Genomic DNA, 13,362 nt, shown 5'->3' on the forward strand with positions numbered 1-13,362 from the left:
TTAGAAACACAACCACTATCGTGACCAGCTTTATTTATGGACTCTGGAGTGCTGCTATGTGAATTTATTTATTGACTCTGGTACATATATGGTCTACTCAAATTGTGGATGTACAGGAATCAGGTCACTAGTCTTTCCTAGGAACATTGCTAAAGGGAGTTACTCAAAATGCAAGAGGCAGGCTATTAAGGGCAAGAATTCACGAGAAAGTAAAATAAAGACAGAATATTTGTCATTAGCACAGATAAAATCACACAAAGAAATAACTAAAATAATTGGGTTTGAGTCATGAAGAGACCTGAAGTGGGCAAGCAAAGAAACCAGTACATTGCAGGACAATGATTACACAAATCTTAATCCACAAACTAGGTGCAAGTTGACTTGAAAGACTTTCACTGAAACGTCAGGAAGCAAAGCATATAGTCTAACACATCTACCCTTTCTCTGTAAGGACAAAAAATACCTTCAGATCTGCAAAATGTCTTGCTCAGAAATATTCAGCAAGGAACATAAAATACTTGGTCTGCTCCTTATCTCACTGCATATAAGCTTCCATCAACCACCACTGATTGTGATTGCACTCCAGATATCAAAGTTAAAGAAACCTACAACCTCACTGCTGTTCAAATCATTTTTCCCCGCACTTAACAGAAGCAGAACTTCTTTCTTCCAGAAAAATTGAACTGCATCCTCAGCAGGTATAAACTGTTTCCTTAACTCAGTGGTATCACTCACAAGAGTGGCACATAAATGCCTCATCTCACTCTACAAATAAACGTAGTTTCTGTTGCAGAACATATGAGCAGGCAGTCTGGTTTCACACTTCTAGATTTTGGGTCAGTACTTAGCATAGTGACATGACAGTCTTTATGCATACTTAATCTTGAGATATCTGCTGAAGATTTATCACTGATGTGGCATTTTAAGACAGATTATCAAATTACTCTCTTTTTATGGTCTTTCATCCTGACTTCATTTCAGCCTATTAAAATGTAAGCTATTGTCTTAAACTGTGGAAAACCTAAATTAATACATAAACATGGTGTCAGCCTTCAGAAAAATAGAGGATGAAGGTTTTCTGGGTCTTTTTTCCTAGAAAATGAGATTTGTATCCTATGCAGTAGAGCACAACTCTTCTACCCATTAATATATCCAGTGTGGAATTAGAAATATTGACCCTGTAAGTGTTAGGGAGACAAAAATGTCTATATTCATGTGAATGAGCCAAGAGCCAGAGCTAATTAGTGTATATTTTTCAACTTCCTGTGGATGCCAATAACCAATTAACTTATTATTTTCAGCTTCATAAAGCCAGCAGAAAGAAACTTAAATCAGAAGAAAAGCAATGTGCAAGACACAGTAAAAGCATTACACCTCAGCAACATAGAGGTAAGCCAGGCAAATGGACAGCACAGTGACTGTGACTCGATAATGCTAGGATAAGGGGCAAACTAGTACTTGGAGAGCAATCAGAGCTATTGCTACACAGATGTGCCCACTTCAGTAAAACTTGCAGGACTACATTTAGTTCTATAAAAACAATAGTTTAACATTCTAAGGTATGCATCTCTAACTTGTAAAAACTCATTCAGAGAGAACATACATGAGAAAAATATATTACAAAAAAACCCATACCTTAACAAAACAAAAAAACCCCAAACCTCACTGTAAAAAAAAAAAAACAAACAAAAAAAACACAAAAAACCCCCACACTGTGAATATTAATAAATTTGACAGTCCAAAAAAAAAAAGTCAATACCAATTGTCATGACACGTGCAGCGCAATTATGCTGCTCAAAAGATATGTGACAATACTTTTTTCAATATGTTATTGAGATTACGCCCTGGATTACCATTTTTCAACCTCTATTTACCATTATTCTAGTACATTTATGCTCTGAAGGCAACAAAGGACATGAAATAAAAATGACCAAGCACATTTCTGAAACATAGATACAGACCTCTTAGCACGTATGCCTGTCTCTTGCCCAAATATGGTGAAAATAAAGGCGTGACAAATACTACTTTACATGCTAGAATTAAAGTGATTTGACACTGGTGGTAATTGGTAAATTTGTTTCCATTTTGTGCTTAATGAACAAGGAAAGCAAATATGTTACATAAATCTGCAAACAGAAGGACACTGTAATGAGAAGAAAACACAACCAAGTCTGAGATAAAGCAGCATCCTGTGTTCCTTCAGATAGCCAGCAGGCAATAAGCATTTTGCTTTACATTCACAGCACTGAACAACTTTTCTAGCTGAACTATGATAACTAAAACCTGTTAAGCTTGTTCAAACCCAATGGCAAAGACTTCCACTGATATCAGTGGGAACGGAATGAAGCACCACAAAAAGCCTGCTCCAGTCACTGCCTTGACAACAATGATCTATTGCAGTGAATACATTCAGTATGATTACAGATAAAAGTATAAAACTAATCTGTATGTTCCTAAACAAGTCCACGTCAAAAAATCAATTGAAATCCCATAAAGATTCAAAAGTACACCATGTTAGTAATGGTTGTTAAATGCAGCAATTCACCCTTTTCTTAGTGAAACAGAAGCTATAAAAAGCAAACACAATAATAACAACTACTGTTGCATTAAACGCAGACATGAATTAGAAGAACATTAAGGTGGCACATACAGCTTAAGAAAACACACTACAGATTAAGCTTTTGAAAAACTCGTAAGATAGCAAAAAAAAAAAACAAACGCAACCACCCAAGCCCCCATACGCATCTGCAATTGAGAGCCTGAATCAATAAACAGGGGTTGCAGCAAGCCCAGAAACAAGGCATAACCAAATATGTTGCCAAATCTCCTGGAGATAAACAAGTAAAAGGTTCCTTCCTATGCACTTCTTTCAAGAAATTGTTCCACATGAAAACAGAAAATTTTATTCAATTTACTGGAAGGAAAAAATATTAAGGCTGAAAATTAAAAGTATAAGCTCTGCAAGAATCAACCGTTAAGTCATGATTCCACAATCAAGACTGAAAAGTTCTGAGTAAAAGCCAATTCTTGTTCTGCAGTGTAGTAAAATCAGCAATTGGAAATAAAACAAGAAAAAAAGAAAAATAAATAAAAACAGGAGCAAAGGAGATAATGAATATAACAAAAAAATATGATGTATAAAATTCCTTTGGTTATATTAAGATACAACAGGAAAAATATGTGAAAAAAGCTACAGATGACACACTGGAAATAAAAGAAACCTAGTCAGAGTGGTCTACTAGAACTATTATTTGGAAATGGTCAAATCACAATAATGAAAAGCAGAATGGTCAGTAAGTAATTTTGGTCTGCACTTTGCAGGAAACAGAAGTCTCAGCAAATGAGAATAATGAAATAAGTAGTTTACTGGTAAATGCTAAAGATATTAAAATAGCATATACACACAGATGAATATTTTCAGACTAGCAGGTCATGCTAATTTAACCTAAAAATCATAGCGAAGTAATGTTTGGTCTTCTTATTGCTTTTTTTAAAATAATTTCTAAAATCACAGGCATTCTTGAGGAATGAAAAACTAACCATGTTTGATTAACATTCAAAAGGGCAAAAAGGAAGGCTCAGGTGTTCATAGGCTGACCAGTGAGATGCTGAGCTTGGCAGACAGAGTAAGAAAAACATTATTGGAGTTTTTCCCATTTATAATCCCATTATAAATTAAATTAATCCATTCAAAGGTCCTGTAAAATCCGATTTCCTTCTCTGATGGTTGTTCCTCAGGATTAGCAAACCTTGCTACATTCCCTTCCCTGTGGCTCCACATACAGACTCAGCAGCGACTCGAGATTCTAGAACATTGCACACCAGCACAGATGTCCATCAAAAGCCAAGCATTACTTCAACCTGTTTCTTGCCATGGGCTTCTCCAGGAAAAGCAGAAAGGCACGACTGGCCTGTCTCTGCAGCTCTGGAGTTCACCATCCTCCCATCATGCCATGTCATCCTCAAACACGCATTACCATCTCCTCATGTTGGCCCCTGCTTCTCACACACAGCACCCAAGTTCCCCAGCCAGAGGTGGCCTTGGAATATTTGTCTCAGAATATTTATGCAACTTTGATGCATGCAGATCAAGGCTTTTCTGAATATTACACTTTAGTCCAGATAAATCTGTGAGATACTCAACTATTTATTTAGTAAATTGTTGTGTTCAACTTTATCCTGAAATATCACCTCAGCCAAAATGTTAACCCTGTATTTCATAACTGTGGCTAACCAAAACTTTAACACTTTTCAATGTTGCACCACATATCTCAAAGTACATGCCCTCAGTTTTTACATTTTGGCAGATACAGCATACACTGTACACTACCCACCCACACAAACAGCCATGCAAATCTGTGGTCTTGTTACCATTTCATTGTTCAACAAATTTATCTACTCTTTCTTTTCAAGATTAGTTTGAAATTAAATTTGAATGCTGCTGTTGTCTCCTCCAAAAAAAAAAAAAAACAGTAATAGGAATGGGCTTAAATAAACAGAAAATTTAGCCAGTTCACACCTTTTGTGGCCTCTTTTTCTACAGTAATCAACTTTCACACATCAAATTTGCTTGAGCTGTTTTTTGGGTAGGTAGAGCAGGGGAAGAAGGTAAAGTGTCTAAGGTAGTGACTTTGACTTAGTTTGGCCTCTTATTTTATTGGTTTGTTAAGGAAAAACTGCAACAACAAAATGATCAAAATTATGTAATTGATCACATTAATGCTAAAGGTAGTTAAAGGAAGGAGATACTAAATTCGGTGGCCTGTATTTTCAAAGCCAGCCTTGAATTTCCCTCCTGTGATCATGCTGTTGTCCTCTGGTAGAGCCATTCGTTTCCAAGAGAGCCCTTCCCTTCAGAGGGAGCTTGCTGTACACAGGAAATACAGAAATAGGATGCGTAAAAGGTAAGCACATGATATTAACACATCTCTATATAAAATACAGTCTTGCTTCCATCAGATTTTGAGGGCTGAAGGTGACATGCACAGTATCATTGCACTATTAAATTTTCTGACTGTACTCAGAATGAGGACTGAGACCCATACGCCTACCTAGCATCTGAGCAGCCCTCTCATGATGAGTGCAGCCATGCAAGAGCACCGTGGCAAAGGCACTGCAGTAATCCAAGCAAGGCACCAATAAGGCACAGATCAGGTGTATATACATTAAGTCATGACTCCAATTGAAGTACCTTCAGAACACCACTCATCCGCTGTGATTTCTGAAGATGGCTTACACTGAAATAGCAGTGTTCTCTGCCAAAGAACTTCCATTTACCGCTGCCATTTCTCTTTTCATCTTACCCCAAGTCAACTCCAGGGCTGCTCTGATGATACATCATGTTAGTTCCACTAATTAAAATGGCAAGACATTAAATCAGCACAACAAAATGAGAAATTTTTGTGGGGTTAGTGAATTAACTAGTGTTACTTTGCAACCAGATTATTACCAGAGCTGGTGCAAAGGAAGAGAAAATTGCATGGTGGAACAAGGCATGACCAGAAGTACAAAGCATTAGCTTTTAAAAATATTTAGGAACCCATTAACAAGGTAGGAAAGAGAAGCAGTAGGGGGAGAAAGACCTTCCCCTTTCTGCAGCAGTAGGATAATTTCTCTTAGATTTAACATTAAACCACCTTTTAGATTAGATCGAACAGTGAAAGGACAGACATTGATTACTTGAACCGAGTGTTAAATGAGCAATAAAACCCAGATGGATGTTCAAAGAATATAGCACTAATTCCTGGTGCCAGTATATTCTCCCAACATGTAGCACTCAGAGCATCTCGTTAACAAGAAGCTCTCAGGTTCTCCTGCTGGGAACAGACAACAGCAAGAAGCAAACCTGTACAGTTATTTATTCCTTTATTAGAGATTCTTAAACCGCTGTTAATGAATCCTTTAATTTGCCTTTCTGTTATTATGGCAAGCAGTGGTAATGGTTCAAATTAACGCCCCCAAACACACATCTAATTAAGTGAAAAGGCATACTGTTACAGTCCTTCATCAGCAAGATAAGGAGTGACTGAGGCAATAAGCCACCTCAAAGCAAGTTATAATCCTCAAAGCAAGTTTAATTAACTTGCAGGAGAACAGGCAGGAGAAAGCTACTGTTATTAGGATGCCCTGTGTAAAAATAAATAAGATATTTCTAAATATATATTATCCAATTGGGGGAAAAAAAAATGTTGAATACCTTTAAGACCCATTCCTGATAAGTAACTATACAATTTTAAAGTATAGCTGAACTAGCCCAACTTGAATTTTCAAAAATAAATTTCCACATCTTAAGAATGAACTCCAGCTAGGCTCCTACCAGTTCATAATTTCAAGCGCAGGAGGCTTGGAAAGAGGAGGAATTACTTCATTTTTCTTTTAAACAAACAAGTTTCTTCTGATATAAGTCTTCTTGTATGGTCTGAACAAAACTATTAAGAAAGAAAAAATATGAAAAGTCACAAAAAAAAAAAGAGAAAAAAATGGGTTAAAAGGAAAATGTAGCTAATTACTTTGAACCTCAACATTTTTGCCCTAACCTAGGGGGTTTGAGACATACTTCTAGTTGACTCTCATGTTACCAAAAGGGCTGGAACACTGTTACAAATTTTTTATTTACAAAAACTAGAGCTCATAAGTGTTTAGTGCATTGTCAGGGAACAATGAGGAAAAAAAAGGCAATGCACAATTTGCCAGGGCTGTATCCTTCCCCTGAGCTGTTCTTTTCCCTGCTTAATTGACCTTTCCAAAAGAGAAACAAATAAACATATGGCAAAGCGTTTCCACATAGGAAAAGAAGGCAAGGTTGTTCTTGGGAATCCATGAATCTTCATGCTTACTGGTATTTCAAAATACAGAAAACATTATCATATTTGATTAGATGCTAAGTCAGTCCACTACATAACACACAGAGAAATATTCATCTGAATATTTTATCAGGATTTATCAGAATAAGATAAACAAGCAGTCTCATTTCCTTGAGCTTACTGAGGAGCTAATGCCCTGACAGTAATCCTTTGCTGATGCCACTTAATTATAAAAGTAAATTCTGCCCTGCCATACGTGGTTGGTTTTGGGTTTTGTTTCGGGTTTTTTTGTTTGTTTTTTTTTTTTTTTTTTAAGAAAGCAAATGAATTCCCTAGAAGGTTTCAGATTGCAAAAGAACTCATTTATTTTTATCTGCCAGGTCATATGTGATGTTAAGAACAATGCCTAGGGCAAATTTTAAAGATACAGTTTCATGGGAACATAGCTACATTGCCCTGTGTCAAAAGCCAATAGCCTTCATAATGTACTAACAACTGTTTTATATCCATACTGAATTTTGTCTGTTGAGTTTCTCATTAACCCATTTTCTTTTTTTTTCTATTTTACATAAATTTATAATCTCATACAATTTAGTACATATCTGTGAAGAAAAAAAATATTCTTTTTACACTGAAACTAGAGCCAATTGATATATCAATGAAAGATCTGTCACATTCTTCAAATGCAAATTTTAAAAGCCAGCAACCATAATAAAAACCATTCTTCTTGTCTTAATTCACCTTCATAAATTGAACTGTAATCTTCACTTGTCTTCACTTACGCACTTTGGGGTCTTTGATCAAAGTTGGAAAAGATAAATTTCTCCATCTGCCTTTTCCCCTGTCTGTCCCCACCCCTCCACCCCACTCCCACATTTCTCAAAGCTATCAAAATGATTTTTTCTACATGGACAACTTGTGTAAAAATGTCCACAGGGCAACTGTAGGTTGTTACCGAGATCCAGGCAAACTCATCAGTTGGTTTAGAAGATACTCATCTCCCTCTGAAGCCCTCGTCAATGGTACGCATCTGCTTTTGCACAGCATATTGACAGAAGGCCAAGTGACACTGTTGTAGAACAGAAGTACTACAACCCATACAATTCAGATCCAGTATATGTTATTAAGCAGACCTGTCACACTGGAAGGCATTAATGATTTTCATGTGACTCTGACACAAAGAAAAGTGCAAGCTTCATTAAACTTAAAAGTTGTGCTATCTCTTTTCACAATTAAAACAGGAGGTATAATTGAACCTGTACTGTACAGCAATATTCAGAAACCAAAGCAGTCACTACTAAATGGCATGGGACTTCATGGTAGGAAACAGTATGAGTGTGACCTAAGAAATAAAGACACTCCCCACAGCTGATGTACTGGATTTGTGAAGAATTTGAAAGGCTAATAGCAACATGGACTGCAGTTACTTGTTTCTATTGTGTTCAGAGAAACATGACTGCACACCCTAGAAATAAGCCAGACTGAGCCAAAATCAAACTTGATTTGGATCAGCAGCCTCTCTCCCTAATTGTGGTGGCGGGAGGGGAAAAGGGAAGGGTGGCTCCAAATCTTAAGCAATGCCTCAGCAGAAGGAAAATACCAGTGCCAGGGTAGATCAGATGGTAAAAGTGGAGATGTGTACTAGTATTGGAGTACAATCGCAGATCACTGCAGGTGGTGTAAGGAAACTGAAATAAGGCTAGGAGACTCTGAATTAATCAACTCAAGAGCTACAGAAGAACTAGACATTTTGCAGAACAAAAAATATCAACAAGAGACTTCTCACGAGGACTGGAAGAAAAACAACCTGCAGAGGTGGGGGCAAAGGGCAGATAAAATTGTAAAAAATACCTGGTTTTCAACAGAAACTACAGAATACCCATGACATCTGAAGACCTCCTTGATTTCCCAAATTGGACAGGTAAGACTAATCTCAGCAATGCAAGACTAGTAATTACCTTCCCAGTCATTGCCTGCTATGGCAAATACTATAGAATAATAGGCTTTCACACATTTAGAGATCTCTGTCTCAAAATCATTTCTGTTCTTGTTTTGTTCGCATGGATGAAATGTGACAAAACTCATTGTTTCTCGACTAAATTACCCACGGCCAACAGAGTGATTTGATTTTCTGCCAACACTACTGTGTAGTTTCTATAGCTGTTTCCTTCCCTAGATGTACCTGCTGATGGATTTATGGGCAGGTGCTGTACACACGCTCAGCCTTTGTTTTCCTGCACTACAATTCCAACCCTCTTCATTTGCCTTTTAGCAGCCCTTCCCCACATCTCTTTCTATTTCAGTTAACCCTGTTTAAGCATATATAAATAGAATAATACACACTACTCATATATAAATAGAATAATACACACTACTACAGTTTAAAGTCTCCCAGGGACCTTGTACAATGGTCACTATGGAAGACACCTTTTGAAGCATCACAGGATCATATCTATCTCTTTACGTAGCTGCATGACATTGGCAGCTCCCAATGGGAATCCAGTCTGGATCCCAGCTGAGGTCTTTGTTACCTTGCTTATTATGACAAACAAATCATGAATCTCTTTAGAGGCTGTAGAACTTTAAAAATGGAAGGCAATCACCCACAGTGATTATCAGTGACGGAAAAGGGATTTAAGAATTTCCAACAGTGTGAAATTTTCACATTTTTTTTGTTGGTTTCTAAGACAAATTTTGGTGGAAGAGTTCACTAAACTCCACTAGGGTGAAAAAAATAATTTAAAAACTTAAGCTGAGCCAGGACACAGCTCCTGGATGTGGAAATCATTCCTCTGGTTTAGAAGAACACCACCTTAATAAAGCAGAAACTAGAGATGCAAGCATCACCCCCTGGTTTTGTTTGGATGCTGGACAAGTAAACCATAATGGGAGTACCTCTTTTGCCAGTGTAAATGGAATAATCTAAGTTTATCTGCAGCTTTGCCACGTGCCACATCACATATTTCCTTTCTCTACCATTGATTGCGTATAGAAGGGAAAATCATGTTAGAGGGCTACAAATTACCGTTTTCACAACTAAACAGGACGTTTTAGCTGTTCAGATCTTACTGAAATCTCGTTGCATGTAGTTATTAGGTTTTCAGTAGTGAACTGTTAGTACAAGATAATAAAAAAGGAAAAAGTTGGAATATTCTAAGAGAAATAACTGTATATCAACAGATATTTCACCAGGGAGGAGGAATCAACAGTGCATTCTTTTCACTGTCTTTATTAGAGCACATTTGTGGCTTATGACAGAATGTGAATTCTTCTAAAAGCTCTTTAGATATGTGAATCCTGTAAGACAGATGTGCAAGAAACTTGTACTAAAATTTTATCCACAGGCCACAGCACAAATATGGTAATATTAATGCTCTGCTAAGATGGTCCTGGGTGAACGGGAACTACAAACAGTGCATTAAGAAGGAAAAAAAAAAAAACCAAACCAAAAAAAAGAAGAACAACAAAAAAAATCAGCGCAGCCAGCTAAGAAAGGCTGCAAACACTACTCCTGCAAATGAGTAGAAAACTTGACATCATATTCACAGTGAACAGATACACTCTACATGGTGCAGGGACTACCTGCAAAAGGTGCATGATCAGTAAGATTTGGGACTATAGCACCCTGATAATTGGTTGTTAGTCTCTGATTCTATGACTCCATGATATACAATAACTTACACCATGTAGTTTGGCACAACGCTTGAGGAGAAAAATGTGTAGTGAAAAGGACATACTAATGACAATAATATGTACAGTCAGAGAAACCCATTGGCAACTGCAGTCATTCGAAAGTAAGGTGCCCATGACCAAACACAACAGCACTGTGGAAAAGCTTAGCATTTAGAATGGAAATGCAGAATAAGGAAAGGAAAAATCCAATAAATTCTATGAACAGCAACAGCCAGGTATACTGAACTATGGAAAACAAAGATTTCTGTTGTGATTTTAAAAATACTAAATATTTTTAAGATTGCAATTTTAGCCAGAACAAAAGACACGAAGCTCTGAAGCACCATCAACTTACAGAAAATGCAAATTAATCCTATTCCTTTTACTGTATTGGTTCTTTTACAAAAGGCAGAACTAGCAGCTGGCATTTTTTTGTAGTCACTGACTATTTAACAAAATCATCCAAAGCTCATCCCATAGTGATTCAAAAGGCTTAATCAAAAGCACAAATTTAAATGAGCATATTCCTTAATGAGATTTGGAGCCCAGGTGAACCATACAGAGGAAAAAAAAAAAAAAAACAGAGAAGAAGGGGAATGTTCTTCTTTTTTCATCAGTTATTGGGATCTGTACAGTGTGCATCAACCAACTCACAGTTTCATGGGATGGAGGAGAGGCTCAGACAGCTCTGACTTAACGCTAGCTGTCTTTACAGAACAGTGCCAGATGACAGCCTCATGCCTCATTTCATTCGGCAGCTTACAGAATAGAAAAATCAACATGAGCGCACAGGATATCCCACTTAAGGCGGGCCAGAAACACGTATGTGTCTACACACTCACAAAGCTTTGCACTTTGCCCCTGTAGATAAACAACTTCTAGTGGCACACGGGGAGGGGGGGGAGCAATTCTCACAGAACATTTTATGACTGTATTCTGAATCTCACTTTCAACCAAGAAACAAATTGGGAAATGGAAATCTATTCCAATGATAAATGTAACAGAAAAATTAACTAGAACTTTGTTAATTCAAGAGTAAAATACATCAGAAGGCAGATTTAAATAACAACGGTAGATGGTTTAATTTTTTTGCCACACAAAATGTTTTACTATACTTCACGTTCTAAAAGAAGAAAAAATTACATTCAAGGACTGTCAGTGCTTCAGTGTTGACACCTAAGACAGTGTCACTAGATCACAGCTTGCAAAGTACTGTCTTACTGTGCAAAAATTATGACTATTACCAACTTTACTATTAAATCTGATTTAACAGATCATTCCTGGCATTGTACTGAATAATTATTAGAATCATAGAAGCACAAAGAGCCATATTGTGTAGCTAAATTTAGGATCATCTTAAGTTTTATGCTATGGTAACTTTTGTCACATTGTCATACAGCATCTGCCTGTTCTATTGTATCATCCAAAGTTTGAGAGTATTCCAGGACAGTCTTCTTAAAAATGAGAATCACATAAGCTATTAGGATCCTTGATACCAGGGCAGCCCACCTTTTAACTTTGGTCAGGAATAAGAGAAATAAACATACATAATGCCCAGTTTGGTGGGTCTGGAAGGCAGGGGAATCATAAGAGAGCAAGCTGATGTTAGAATTTGACTCAATATTACTTATCAACAAAGAACAAAATCCAATCTGAAGCAACATGAAAAGAAAATAGATTTCTCACCTTGCTCCCGCAATAAGCTCTTTTTGTCCTGGGTCAAACGTTAACTGTGAGAAGTCCACAGCATCTTCTGCTCTGAACATATGTAACCAAGGGGCAATTTCTAAAAACAATCAAGAAATACAACTGTTACTGTAAATCTCATAACTGTAGTGCATCAGGTAGCGAACATTACATTTGCAGATTTTGTGCGGCTGCAAGTTCTCTCAATATGGTTTTCTAAGGAAACATAGGAGACTTTTACCATCATGCCATATAATTTACACCACAGGCCTGTAAGATACATAGAGCAGTCACCCAATACACACTGGAAGTATTCAAATTTTGGTCCGATTTATAAGCCAGATGTCTTTTTCTTCCTTGGGTAAAACAGAGACCACCACAGTACAACTGCAATTCACTGGTACATACTCCAGTGAAGTCAGAATCATTTCATATGCATCAGAAGCAGTTGAGGACTAAGGGCTTGATTTGTTTACTCTGTTCTTTAAAAAAGGATCCAATCAAGTGGAAAACAATGAAAAAAAGCCCAAGAAAATTGGAATTTTCATCATTTTTGCAATAAGAAAGTTTGAGGCATGAGAGATAAAAAAAGCAAAATGCTTGACATTCAAGCAAACATTTTTTTTTCACCTGTCTTTCTCGGACTGATTTAGTCCTACATAAAACAGGGCAGACAAGTGGGTGAGTAGTTGAAAATCAGCAAGGACCACTACTTCTATTCAGAATATGAATCTATTCCTACTTTCAAACTTTTCAAATACACACAAATAATGGCATTCAAAATCCTTAAATATTTGCATCATTAGTAGTTATTTGTGCGTTCATATCACTAGCTGGATACACAACTGTGCAGCTTGTATGAATATAATATTCTGGGAACACAGATTATTTATTTATTTTTATTTTAATTTTCACACAGAATACCTAAAATTGCTATAATTATTTCAATGGTTATTTCAAAAAAGTGCAGTTGTACAAGAGCCTCATCGTCTAGAGTTTCTCTCCCAATTCTCAGTATATTGAAGCTTTTTTTTTTTTTTAATGTAGTCACAAAGCAGTGGTCCAGGATATGTGTGAAAGGTGAAGAGGTCTATGTACATATGGCATAACAGGCTGTAGAACTGTCTAGTTGAAGACTATAGATGTGAAAAAGTTAATGAAAAGACCAAAGGTGAACAAGTGGTCATGATCATTTAGAGTA

General features: G+C 36.8%; 1 protein-coding gene across 5 annotated transcripts in view; it reads right to left on the bottom strand.

Moving 5' to 3' along the window:
* SEMA5A (semaphorin 5A) overlaps window positions 1-13,362 on the bottom strand; it is a 350,426-nt gene that overhangs the window by 207,398 nt on the left and 129,666 nt on the right. For all 5 annotated transcript variants that reach the window (XM_027798610.2, XM_055705236.1, XM_055705237.1 and 2 more), the window contains exon 4: window positions 12,162-12,261. In XM_027798610.2, coding sequence (XP_027654411.1) covers window positions 12,162-12,261 — 100 coding nt within the window. The remainder of the gene's footprint in view (window positions 1-12,161; window positions 12,262-13,362) is intronic.

This window comes from Falco cherrug, chromosome 3 (assembly GCF_023634085.1).
Source record: "Falco cherrug isolate bFalChe1 chromosome 3, bFalChe1.pri, whole genome shotgun sequence".
Lineage (NCBI taxonomy): Eukaryota > Metazoa > Chordata > Aves > Falconiformes > Falconidae > Falco > Falco cherrug.